At 36.8% G+C, this 13,489-nt stretch overlaps 1 protein-coding gene across 1 annotated transcript in view; it reads left to right on the top strand.

The window, feature by feature from the left end:
- Window positions 1-12,524, top strand: part of phactr3b (phosphatase and actin regulator 3b) — a 79,186-nt gene extending 66,662 nt beyond the window's left edge. Inside the window, exons 9-13 of the mRNA XM_079857302.1 lie at window positions 7,059-7,114; window positions 9,645-9,706; window positions 10,277-10,417; window positions 11,459-11,535; window positions 11,972-12,524. Coding sequence (XP_079713428.1) covers window positions 7,059-7,114; window positions 9,645-9,706; window positions 10,277-10,417; window positions 11,459-11,535; window positions 11,972-11,987 — 352 coding nt within the window. The 3' untranslated portion in view covers window positions 11,988-12,524. The remainder of the gene's footprint in view (window positions 1-7,058; window positions 7,115-9,644; window positions 9,707-10,276; window positions 10,418-11,458; window positions 11,536-11,971) is intronic.
- Window positions 12,525-13,489: the final 965 nt, after the last annotated feature.

Below are 13,489 nucleotides of genomic sequence, written 5' to 3'. Positions count from 1 at the left end.
AGGACCCTCTTTTTATGTTCTCAATATACACTGCTGGTTTTATTGTGAACGGTTCATCAGTACACGTCATTTCAAAGAGCATGTCAACAAAAGTGTAAAAAAAATATGGTAACACTTTATAATAATAAGCCTAACAATAGTTAATGCATTGACTAACATTAACCAAAAATGATCAATGCATTGTTTAAAGAGCACCTATCATGCTTGTTTCCATGTTCATCTGTGTTTAGTGTGTAATGTTGCTGTTTGATGATGAAAAGCTCCAGTTCTTCTCTATATCAGTGTCAGTGTTTCTGAACTCCCTGAAACGCCTCCATTGTAGTCTTGAGTTTCTTCTGGGAACGAACACGTCACTCCTCATTATAATAATGAATACGCAGAATAAAGGGGCAGACCTGGTTGAGTTAGTTAGTAGTGTGTTAAACTGGTGGTTATGGTAAGGGGCGGGACATTTCCCAAACACACTCGAAGCACTCGACCAATCACAACACACTGCTCCAGCTGACCAATCAGAGCACAGTGTGCTGTTCAGAAGGAGGGGCTTCATAGAGACAGGAACTAAACAGAGCGTCACTAGCCGCGTTTCCATTTCCCTTCAAATTGTGCAAATTGAAATTGCGAATTGAAAATACGCCCAATAGAAACACGTCAATTTCGCAAAAACTCCCATTTATCGTAAAAAAGATTTTACGCTCGCATGAGGACGTTTTTCAGGCAATTTGAAAAAGAAATATTTCGCAAATCTGCAATGGAAACCACATTTGCACATTTCCAGGACACCTGACGTAGATGACGTCAGAATACAAGACAGAGTTCTTTATTAAATTCATATAAGACAAAAGAATTACAGGAATAATGGATTCTAAACCTCAAATAAATGCCACAATCAAGAGCTGGAAGCAGATCTGAGGGAGAAACACCCAGAAACACCTCATATGTGCTGCTCACAAGTATAATAAGGGTCGTTCTTTACCATTAATGCCTGGAAAACACACATACGTCTCCTTTGATTAATAATAATGGCTAGTGCAGTGGCTGGGATATAGTACATAAACCTACCAATGTCCGTTGCAATGGTTTTTGGAATGATTTTACTTATCGCGAGAAGAAATAACTATAAAAGGTTTAGTCGCATAACATTGGTTAATGGAAACGCCATCATTGCGCAATAATTTTTTGTCGACATTTAGAATAAAATCGCACAAATTTTGCGCAAATCTGTAATGGAAACGCGCCTAGTGACAGACTGGGAAGAGAGGAGCTGCAACAATGGAGAATATGGGGAAAATAATCAACATTCAAGCAGGAAAACCTGTATTGAAATTAACATTAACTAAGATGCTTTAGAAGTCATTTTAATTTTTAGTTCATGTTAACTTATGCTAACTAATTGAATCTTCATGTAAAGTGTTACCAAAAATATGGTAAATTATGACAAAAAAACAAAATAGTAATCCAAATACAACAAGAAAGGAATGATGTTTTGTCGACTCCACAGATATAGTAATATAGGAACATCTCATACAGCCCCAATCCACCAAGCTGTTTCCAATGAAAATCTCAGTATTGGAAAATCAATGACTGGAAAGAGCCGAGTTGCTCTGTGGGCCACAAATAGACAGTTCCTCCAATAGCAGACATTGTTTTAACCCAACAGCAAATCGATTTGTGTTTATTCCCAGTTCTGGCCACATGAGGATACGATCTATTTAGGGAAAGAGCTGAATAGGTCAAAAACAATGCATGAAGCAATTAGGATCTTGACTGGATACTGTATAAATATGCTTTCTATAGTGTTTCTAATGCTTTTGAAGTAAACCAAGCATCCTTTCTGAAAAGTGGGCTGTTTGTGTCAATAAATCCATTTTCTTGTAATTACTGATTTGGATTTGTTGTGTCATGTGTTTGCGAAGTTCCTCGGATTGAGAGTGACTGTAGATGTGCATGCGTTTGAAGATGAGAGCTCACACTGATCCTGTGACGGTCACGCAGGGACACACCGGCTCTCTGTCTCATGTGTCGCTCTGTTCTAAAGAGCAGACCTGGGGTCAGGCGCCAGATTTGATGAATTATTGAAAGAGGGCTCAGAGTAAAATTGCTTTCATGTTTAAGCCTTTATTTATATATATATTTACTAAACTGTAGAAACAGCATTTTGAATATTGCTCAAAATCCTTTCTGTTTGACACACATTTTCATGTGAATGTACAGGAACAGAAACTGTATTAGGCCTTGTCTCTTCAATAAGATTGAAGTGCACTGACAACATAATTTTATAGAATTAGTTTAATAATTAGATTAATGAAAATATAAAAAGACCTTGTGATAAATACTGTACTTATGAACAAAATACTTTTTGAGCTGCAAAACACAATTTCATTTCACATTTCACAAGTGACCTATGACATCTTATGACATGAAATCCTTCTAGATGTAAGTGATCTCATGGGCGTGGCTGTTGTAGCCGGCTGTACCAGCTGATGCAGTAAGTGTGGTGTATTCAGACAACTTTGATATGGTTCTTTTACCGGGTTTAACTTCATATTGCCCGTTGTGCTCAGTTACTCTGAAGGCACCGGCTTGAGCCCGCCATCACTGCTCGCAGCTATATTTTCTATTGTTTTTATAGACTCAAATGTTTAATGCTATCTATCTATCTATCTATCTATCTATCTATCTATCTATCTATCTATCTATCTATCTATCTATCTATCTATCTATCTATCTATCTATCTATTTGTCTATCTATCTATCTATCTATCTATCTATCTATCTATCTATCTATCTATCTGTCTATCTATTTGTCTATCTGTCTATCTATTTGTCTATCTATCTATCCATATATCTATCTCTCTATCTATCTGTCTATCTATTTGTCTATCTATCTATCTATCTATCTATCTATCTATCTATCTATCTATCTATCTATCTATCTATCTATCTATTTGAACATCTGTCTATCTATCTATCTATCTATCTATCTATCTATCTATCTATCTATCTATCTATTTGAACATCTGTCTATCTATCTATCTATCTATCTATCTATCTATCTATCTATCTATCTATCTATCTATCTATCTATCTATTTGAACATCTATCTATCTATCTATCTATCTATCTATCTATCTATCTATCTATCTATCTATCTATCTATCTATCTATCTATCTATTTGAACATCTATCTATCTATCTATCTATCTATCTATCATCTATCTATCTATCTATCTATCTATCTATCTATCTATCTATCTATCTATTTGTCCATCTATCTATCTATTTGTCCATCTATCTATCTATCTATCTATCTATCTATCTATCTATCTATCTATCTATCTATCTATCTATCTATCTATTTGAACATCTATCTATCTATCTATCTATCTATCTATTTGTCCATCTATTTGTCCATCTATCTATCTATCTATCTATCTATCTATCTATCTATCTATCTATCTATCTATCTATCTATCTATCTATCTATCTATCTATTTGTCCATCTATCTATCTATCCATCTATCTATCTATCTATCTATCTATCTATCTATCTATCTATCTATCTATCTATCTATCTATCTATCTATCTATCTATCTGTCTATCTATCTATCTATCTATCTATCTATCTATTTGAACATCTATCTATCTATCTATCTATCTATCTATCTATCTATCTATCTATCTATCTATCTATCTATCTATCTATCTATCTATCTATCTATCTATTTGAACATCTATCTATCTATCTATCTATCTATCTATCTATCTATCTATCTATCTATCTATCTATCTATCTATCTATCTATTTGTCCATCTATCTATCTATTTGTCCATCTATCTATCTATCTATCTATCTATCTATCTATCTATCTATCTATCTATCTATCTATCTATCTATCTATCTATTTGAACATCTATCTATCTATCTATCTATCTATCTATCTATCTATCTATTTGTCCATCTATTTGTCCATCTATCTATCTATCTATCTATCTATCTATCTATCTATCTATCTATCTATCTATCTATCTATCTATCTATCTATTTGTCCATCTATCTATCTATCCATCTATCTATCTATCTATCTATCTATCTATCTATCTATCTATCTATCTATCTATCTATCTATCTATCTATCTATCTATCTATCTGTCTATCTGTCTATCTATCTATCTATCTATCTATCTATCTATTTGTCCATCTATCTATCTATCTATCTATCTATCTATCTATCTATCTATCTATCTATCTATCTGTCTATTTGTCCATCTGTCTGTCTATCTATCTATCTATCTATCTATCTATCTATCTATCTATCTATCTATCTATCTATTTGAATGTCTATCTATCTATCTATCTATCTATCTATCTATCTATCTATCTATCTATCTATCTGTCTATCTATCTATCTGGATGTCTATCTATCTATCTATCTATCAATTTGTCAGTACATTTTACAAGAAAATACTATTTCAGTCTTTCTGCTTCAAAGTTTCGCATTTAATTCAGTGTGCTACTTGCCCATTCTTTGCAATTATTTGTGAAATTTCTGAGTGAAATTGTTTATACACCAATTTTTTTTCCAGCACAGACAAGATTTCGGTTCCTTCATCTGTCTAGTACATCTCATTTTTAACATGCAGTCAGGAATCCAAACGACACTGGAAGAAGCACCCCGGAAGTTACATAAATGCTCAAACCATTCTTAAGCATGGATGTAAACTTCTATAATGATCCCTGGCATCCTTGTCCCTCAGGGTGTCCTAGACACACTTGGCCATCAATCAAAGCCATAATGCCCACCCATGCTGTCTGAAAGCCCTTCAGCGCGCTGGCTGGACCGGGACGAGGCTCGGGCATTTAAACACATCTCAGTGAGCAATGACATCCAGTGAGATCCAGGCTGACTCACGAACACTCACTGACACTCACATCAGGAGCTGTTCCTGCAAACCGCTGATCGCTCTGACACATCGCTGGGTCACTTAATGTACATCAATCCCTCATGTTTCATAAGTGGAGGAAGGAGCGAGACCCCAGGGTTTGGGGCGTTTGTGTGTCTGAATGAGAAGTGTTGCAACTTGCAGAGCGTTCTGTATTCAAAAGAACAAAATGCCTTTTGAGATGTTGTAGTAAAAAACCTTTTCCACATCCTATTTTATAGTCTGTTAGTTTCATATAGGAAGCATTGATTTCATGTGTACACTAAATGTAGTTTGAGTATCTCTGACAGGAGCAAAGCAACCTCTGAGCCATAGAAAGTTTTATTTTAGTAATGTATTAGTAAATGTTGAAATCGTTTCATTTTTAGACGGCATGAAACAGAAGTTGCACTTGTCTTGTCTTCCCTATTGTGCCGTATATCCGAGTGAAACGGCTTCTCAAACAAGAACAAATGTAGGGTGAGGCTTGATTTTGTCCGTAGGGAATTGATTGGGGAATTGAGAGGAAGTTATTCTGATTCAAGATTATGAGGTGCACAAAGAAATCAGTTATAATAAACAATGCTATAGTCTATAAAAAAAAAAAAGAATAGTAAATTTTGATTTCATGTTGACTTTAAAGGCTTCAGTGAATATGTTATCACAGCTCAGCTGAGCTTCCGGCCCGCATGGCTCGGTTTAATCTTCCCACAGATAATATTTCCAGGATCGGGGCCAATCGGGCAGGATTTAAAAATATCCATCTCTTATTTGGAACTGCATTTTTTAACAGCAGTTTTTGTTTATGAAGTCTGCTGTTTATGATTTATGGCGTCATGTTCTGATGTGACGATTAAAGTGGGCGAACAGAGAATACTTAAGCTGTCATGTGAATCTATCAGTCAAGAAGTGATGTGAAACTAGTCACCTAGAGCTCCAATGTCCCAGAGATTTCAACGCGAGGACTACTCTTATCATTGTTAACCGAGCAGCACAATTTGACAACACAAGATCAGTCTTGTTTCATATGCAACAGATGTGTCAAATCCATTTCTTTTTAACACCATCACAACTTACTGCGTGGATGAGCACAACACCATCCGTTCCTTCCGGATGCTTTTGACTACAATTCTGTTCATTGAAGTTTCTTGTTTTGAGACCTCTCATACATAGACAAACGTGTGGTAATATGCTAATGCTGATTCAAACCAAATTAAATGATTAATTTTAGACTGTGTAAATGATATGCATTGAGAGTGTATCAGTTGTCAAACACATGACATTTTTGCCATTATGCTGTAGGGTTTGCCATGAGCCAATCCCTTGAAAGTATCCCCATCTATAGTAGTCAGAAGTTGTTGAGAAGCTTTAAAATATCATTAAAAAACGCATTATTGCTGAAATAAGTTGAAGGATTACATCATTTACATGCATGTTTTCTTATGAATATGAAAGCCCCGCCCAACACGTCTCTCGACCGCGTCGTTCAGAAACAGATCATATCCAGAGTGAAGGATCCTTCTCCCTTCGAACAATAGTGTCCTGTTGCAATGGAGCTGTTCTGCTTTATCGCTCTATATCTCTCCTTTGTTCTGTTGAAATCAGCATAGATGTGTTTGGATATTAAAGCATCCATCAGAGGTTGTATTTTCCCTGACTGCAGCATATTCCTGCAGGAATCTCTCCCGCACGCGCCGCCCCCTTTATAAATGATGATGCGTGAAGGATCTCCAGGATCACACCACTCCGAGACTTCGGAGAACTCAGGACCAGATGCTCATCTCTGTCTCTTTTTCACTCTTTTCTATTACCTTTTAATACAACCCGTCACTTTCTACTTATTTCTTCGTCGATGAGGCTTTCGTGTAGCACGCGCGCACCCATGAACAAGTGCCGTTCGGTTTCTTCCGTGAAAGCAGGGAGTTTCCAGCACAGATAATACTAAATGTGGAGGTGTGCGAGCTTTAGATGCGATGATCCTCGGCGATGTTTAGACGCGAGATGGGACGCAGGGTTCGCCTGTAACATGCGCGGCTCGCGGGATCCCCACTGACGCTCACTGATCACAGAGTGGCACAGACACTTTTGGAGATTGCGTGAAAATGGTCCAGAACGTGATTTTGGTGTTTTTCCGCAGGAGATTGAGTCAGAGACCAGCAGTGGAAGAGCTGGAGAGCAGAAACATCCTCAAACGTGAGTATCACACCTGTCAGATGAGAGACGAACACTAGAGCTGCATACAAAAACTATGTTCTTTCCCATGGATTCTTTCTTTCTTTCTTTCTTTCTTTCTTTTTTTTTTTTTTTTACTAATGGATTTGTCTGTGTTTTTGTTTTAGTCACACTTTGCAATAATGTTCGTTACCTGCGTGTTCAAAATGTATCTATGTTTAAAAGAAAGTGTATATTTTTATTTACAATTCTTTCATGTGGTCATGTCTAAATGAACTGGTTGTATTCAACAAAACTGCTTGACTGGATTAGGATAGACCACAAAAGTCATTTTTTTAAGATTTAGGTCATTAACCAAGATTTATGCATTTCAATTTATAGTAAAATTCCATCAAATTGAATTAAATAATCCTTACTCACTTTATGAATTAAGAATTTTTAATGAGTAAAAAATATGAAGTAAACAATGAGTAAAAAAGTGTCAAACATGTTTAAATTTAATTTTAAGAATTATTCAAAATTGTAAATCTTGACAAAAATTTGAGAGTAGAAATAAATATTAAATTGTATGCAGTAACTCATCACTTTTTTTCATTTAGTTTTGAATTTTAAATTTAATCACTTTTTTCCCCCAGTTCCCTTAAACAGTCCTCCCGTGTGACAAATGAATTTGAGCTACACATATTCCATATAAATCTAATGAACAGCATGAGGTTATACATGTTTAGATCAGATTAGGTTGGAATAAAGAGATTATCTGTCTGGAGCTTGACATAATAATATCAGTGATTACAGACTCTTACACAGATTTACACATGATCAGAAACCCAGCTTCATTTAACTGCTTTATAATAGCTTTTTTGATGAATTAATAATTATTTACATCAATCTATACCTTACTACATTCATAAAACAAAAGCTTTCACTAAAGCATTCTATAACCTTTAATATATTAACTAAAACATGATATACCCTATAATGATAATACTAAAAACAAATACACAAACAAAATTAACTAAAGCATACAACACCTATTTTAATAATACTAAGAACATAGGTAAAAAAAAAAAAATCTTTTTTAATAAATAAATATAAATCAGACTCAGTTATTAGTAATTCTTTATGATCTTTATAAGTAGTAAAAAAAAAACTTTGAGAATCTATTTTCTGTTTCGGCTTTTCTTCTGAGTGTAAATGGAATTTGACAAACCTTGCACACTTGTGCTGGGTCTTGTTTATTCAGCGGAGCCTCGGCACCTGTGTGTATCTGTGCTGACACACACTCTCACACAGCTGCCATTCCAGGCAAGAACAGAAGTTCACACACAACATTCTGCTTGCATTTTATTCTACAGTACGTGCACTTATGTGTAGTTATCCGAGTGAGTACTGGGTACCCGGAGGTAACTACAGGTTAGGTTTAGGGTTAGTACCTAGTTATTGTAATTACTATAATAAGTGCACAGTGTGTACATGCGGAACAGGACTGTAAAATACAGTGCTAACGAAGAACTTCAGTTTTTAGAAATAAACATTTTCTTAAAGTTGTGATATTCTAAATATCCTTTTTCCACAATAAAGAATGATGGTAAATGTAAAATGTAAAAAATAACCTTTATTTTTAAGAGTCAAAGCAAGGACGAGCAACAAGCAGAGTGTCCTAAAGAGCTGGAACATTAAAAGTGTTTTCTGAAGTGGTTTACCGTAGTTTAATCATACCGGATCAACACGTGCGTCTGTTAAGTCCTCCGCAACACAGATTCTGATAATCCACATATTTGATAGAGGGAGATATAAGGGAACAATGTTATCCTGCACTGTGGAAGAATAAAGCCTATCAAACGAAGGTCTTCAGGACAGCTGTCGACACAGATGTTCACGAGAGTTTGACGTGGAAACCAGAAAAAAATAAAAAATATTGGTTTAATAATGTTAATTTAAAAAAATATATATATATACATTTTGAATATAATATATACTGACATTTGAATTAAAAGTGCAGTAAGCGATTTCTGAGAAACACTTTATATTTGAAATCAACCTTAACAAACACACCCCTCCATTCATTTCATTGTTCACAACAACAGCTTATCTTGGTTCTGTGTATCATAGCAAAACCAGTGTTACTCAGTGTCCAGTTCTTCCCGCTGGAAAGCTTTTATTAATGCTGATCATAACCCTTCTGATTTTCCTCTGGCCTTTTCTCTTTTGTAATGTCTCTCAGCCATTTCTCTTTCTACAGTCTTTCTTCAAATCTCCCCCTCTCTCTCTCTCCTCCCTTATCATGATTGGACACGCCCCCTACTGTTGATTGGCTACAAGTGTGTTGTGTGGCGTTCGGTCCCATCCAGTTTCAACGGCTTTTCTCAGAAATCGCTTACTGCACCTTTAAGAGAATCTAATAGCTTAAAGAGACTGATACTCTAGAGTGAGGTTGAGTGAACCGTGCTCTTCATGCGGGGCGCTGGATTAAGTTAATCTGTCTGTACCTCTGTGGACGGCGTGTGTGCTTCCTCTCATGTGTGTTTTTTTGTTGTTGTTGGATTTGCAGAGAGGAATGACCAGACAGAACAAGAGGAGAGAAGAGAAATCAAACAAAGGCTGAACAGAAAGGTGTGTGAATCCTGACAGAGACACATACACACACACACATCGGCTCTGTTGTCATATGTAGTTTACACTCATAGTCTGCTATTGAAGAAAAAACACTTTTACTGCGGTAATATCAGTCACTCATGTGCAGCAGTGGCTCATGAACCTAGAAACTCCCTTTGTCACCCTATAAAAAATATTTGTAAGAATATTATTGATAATAATTGGACAAGATTACAATTCTTAAGAGAAAAATCACTAATACCTCCACTCTGCAAATATTGCATTCCGCAAATGCTGAAGTTAATGGAAAAGCATTGATTAATGTTTATTAAAGCCAAAAGTGACACAAACCCCTTAATGTGGTAAAATCATTGAAACTAAACCTCGGAATGAAACAGAATGAAAAAAAGACACCAATGGTAAATAAATAAATGTATATATTAATGACCTAATTGAGTAAATGAGTTCATCATGAGCCTGCCTGTAGACTGTGTCTTTTGTTGGCTTTTCAACAGATTGAAACATGCAGCTCATCATTTGTTGACGGTGTTCATTGACTAAACCTCTCTCCTTCTCGTGTGTTTCCAGCTCAACCAGCGGCCCACTGTGGACGAGCTGCGGGACCGGAAGATTCTGATCCGTTTCAGTGATTATGTGGAAGTGGCCAAAGCTCAGGATTACGACAGGAGAGCAGACAAGCCCTGGACGAGACTGTCGGCTGCAGACAAGGTGTGTGTGTTATGGGCTCACACACACCCCCTACAGGACACCACACACAAGACCAGTCATTTTACTGAGACATTTGATATAATATAAAATACAAAATACTACACTGTAAAAAAAACCTTTGACCTATATCAACTTAAAAACTCAATACATTTTCAAGTATTATCAACTTAAACTTAAATGATATTAAACTGACTTTAAAAAAACGAGTTGAATCTTGTATAACATTAAAAAATAAATTTTGATGAGTTGAAATAATGTAAAAACATATAAGTTGCCATGACTTCATAATTTTTTACAGTGTAGGGCTTATGGATCTGCAATATCCTGATATGTTATATAACACATCAATAAAATGATAGATAAATAAATAAATGAATTTTATAAACAATCATGGGGGAAATCTGTGGATTATTTTTACAGAAAAAGTTGTATATGGTGTGTTAAACAGTTCCACACAGCATTATCAAGTTATAGCCAAAATACTTTTTTGAAAGAAATGAATACTGTTATTAATCAAGGCTGCATTAAATCGGTCACAGTAAAGACATGTTACAAAAGATTCTATTTTTTTAAATGCTTTTTTAAAACTTTTTATTCATCAAAGAATCCTGATAAATGAAATGTATGACGATTTCCGCAAAAATATGAAGTGCACAAATGTTTTCCACATTGATAATAATCAGAAATGTTTCTTAAAGAGCAAATCAACATATTAGAATGATTTCTGACACTGAAGACTGGAGTAATGATTTTTTTAACTGAAATAGAAAACAGCTATTTTAATTTGCAACAATATTTCTCAATCTTACTGTTTTGACTGCATTTTTGATCCAGTAAATGCAGCCTGGGTGAGCAGAAGAGACTTCATTCAGAAATAAATACAAATCTTTCCAACCCAAACGTTTTGAATGGTTGTGTAGTGAATGAACAAGCTGCAGAGGATGTGTAGAAAAGGATAATGTGCGTTAGTATTGTGCAGAACTGACTCTGTGTAAGCCTCTTGTGTGTGTGTTCATCATTGTTGTTGTTTATGCCTCGCAGGCGGCGATACGCAAAGAGCTGAACGAGTTCAAGAGCAATGAAATGGAGGTCCATGCGTCAAGCAAACACCTGACAAGGTCAGTGTGTGTTTCCACTTCTTCTTCATGACCTGTTTCCATACACTCTTCCATGTTTGCATAAGCATCCGCCACAGAAAAGTCACCGCATCTATGATAGATTAGCACCTGCGTGCGTAACCGATACAGGTGCGCGACACATACAGTGGATCAATATGGGAGGTTGTTCTTAATATAGCTGTATCTGTTCTGAAGTGCAGAATCAGCACACACTAGCGCTCGCCGACGTGTGTAACAAATGCTTGCTCACATTCAGCTTACGTGGGTTATATTAGACCTCATTTCTGTGGGCACAAATAGCTGAACAAGGTCCTGCCGAGCGCAGATCTGTCTAGAACGCACACACACGCTGTTCTATTAATACACATCTGATGGATGATAGCTGTTGTTTTTGGTCGGCCCGCACTTACAGGTGTTTTCTTCCTTTGCACTGCAGGTTCCACCGACCATAGCAAGGTTTCTTCTGTGAAGAATATGCTAACGGTATCTCTGTGAAGTCTAAGACCTCAGGAGGCTGTCCATGGGCGCTCCATGGAGGGCCTGATATTTGGGCGCTAGTGAACCTTGGAGACCGTGTCTCTGGAGCTTCAGCCTGAAGAAGGCAAAACCCTCTAAACTCCTCTCAGCCGAGTTATCGAACCTTTATTCTCTTCAGGGGACTCTCGTGGAATGCTGGAAGACTGTTTGAATAAAAAGACATTGACTTTTTTTTCTCTTCTTTTTTTTTTTTGTAATGGACTGTTTTAAACGGTCGCTTTTTGATGCCAATGGGGGGCGGGGCGGGGGGATTGGGGATAAAGCATGTGACTCTTTCGAATCTTTTTTCCCACACCAGTGTTGGTGCTGTAGTGACACCCCAAACGTTTCTGGGCTCCTACTAAAACTTGAGTTTCATATCAGCTGTATAGTTGTTAGTATGAGGAATGGAAATCATGTCTTACCTTTGCAAGGACTATTTATTGTCTGTACAGTACAAGCTTTGGATTTTTAACAAACGACAATGTCTGTCTTCTTTTCGGGATGGATGGACGGATGGATGGACATTAGGGTGGATGGATGGATGAACATACATTAGGATGGATGATATTAGGGTGGATGGATGGATGGATACACAGATGTTAGGTTGGATGGATGGATTGACATTAGGATGGATGGATGAACAGATGGACATTAGGGTGGATTGGATGGATAAACATACATTAGGGTGGATGGATGGATAGATGGATGGATAAACAGATGTTAGGGTGGATGGATTGATGAATGGATTGACATTAGGGTGGATGGATGGATTGACATTAGGGTGGATGGATGGATGGATGGATTGACATTAGGATGGATGGATGGATGGATGGATTGACATTAGGGTGGATGGATGGATGGATGGATTGACATTAGGGTGGGTGGATGGATGGATGGATGGATAAACAGATGTTAGGGTGGATGGATTGATGAATGGATTGACATTAGGGTGGATGGATGGATGGATGGATGGATGGATGGATGGATGGATGGATGGATGGATGGCTTGACATTAGGGTGGATGGATGGATGGATGGATGGATGGATTGATATTAGGGTGGATGGATGGATGGATGGATGGATAAACAGATGTTAGAGTGGATGGATGGATGGATGGATGGATAAACAGATGTTAGAGTGGATGGATGGATGGATGGATGGATGGATGGATGGAAGATGAATAGATGGACATTAGGATGGATGGATGGATGGATGACATTAGGGTGGATGGATGGATTGACATTAGGTGGATGGATGGATGGATGGATGGATGGATGGATGGATGGATAAACAGATGTTAGAGTGGATGGATGGACAGGATGAATAGAAGGACATTAGGATGGATGGATGGACATTAGGGTGGATGGATGGATATTAGGGTGGATGGATGGATGGATGGATGGACATTAGGATGGATGGATGGACATTAGGGTGG

The sequence above is a fragment of the Squalius cephalus genome (assembly GCF_949319135.1).
Source record: "Squalius cephalus genome assembly, chromosome: 22".
NCBI classification, from domain to species: Eukaryota; Metazoa; Chordata; class Actinopteri; order Cypriniformes; family Leuciscidae; genus Squalius; species Squalius cephalus.
This window is presented reverse-complemented; position numbering and strand designations above follow the sequence as displayed.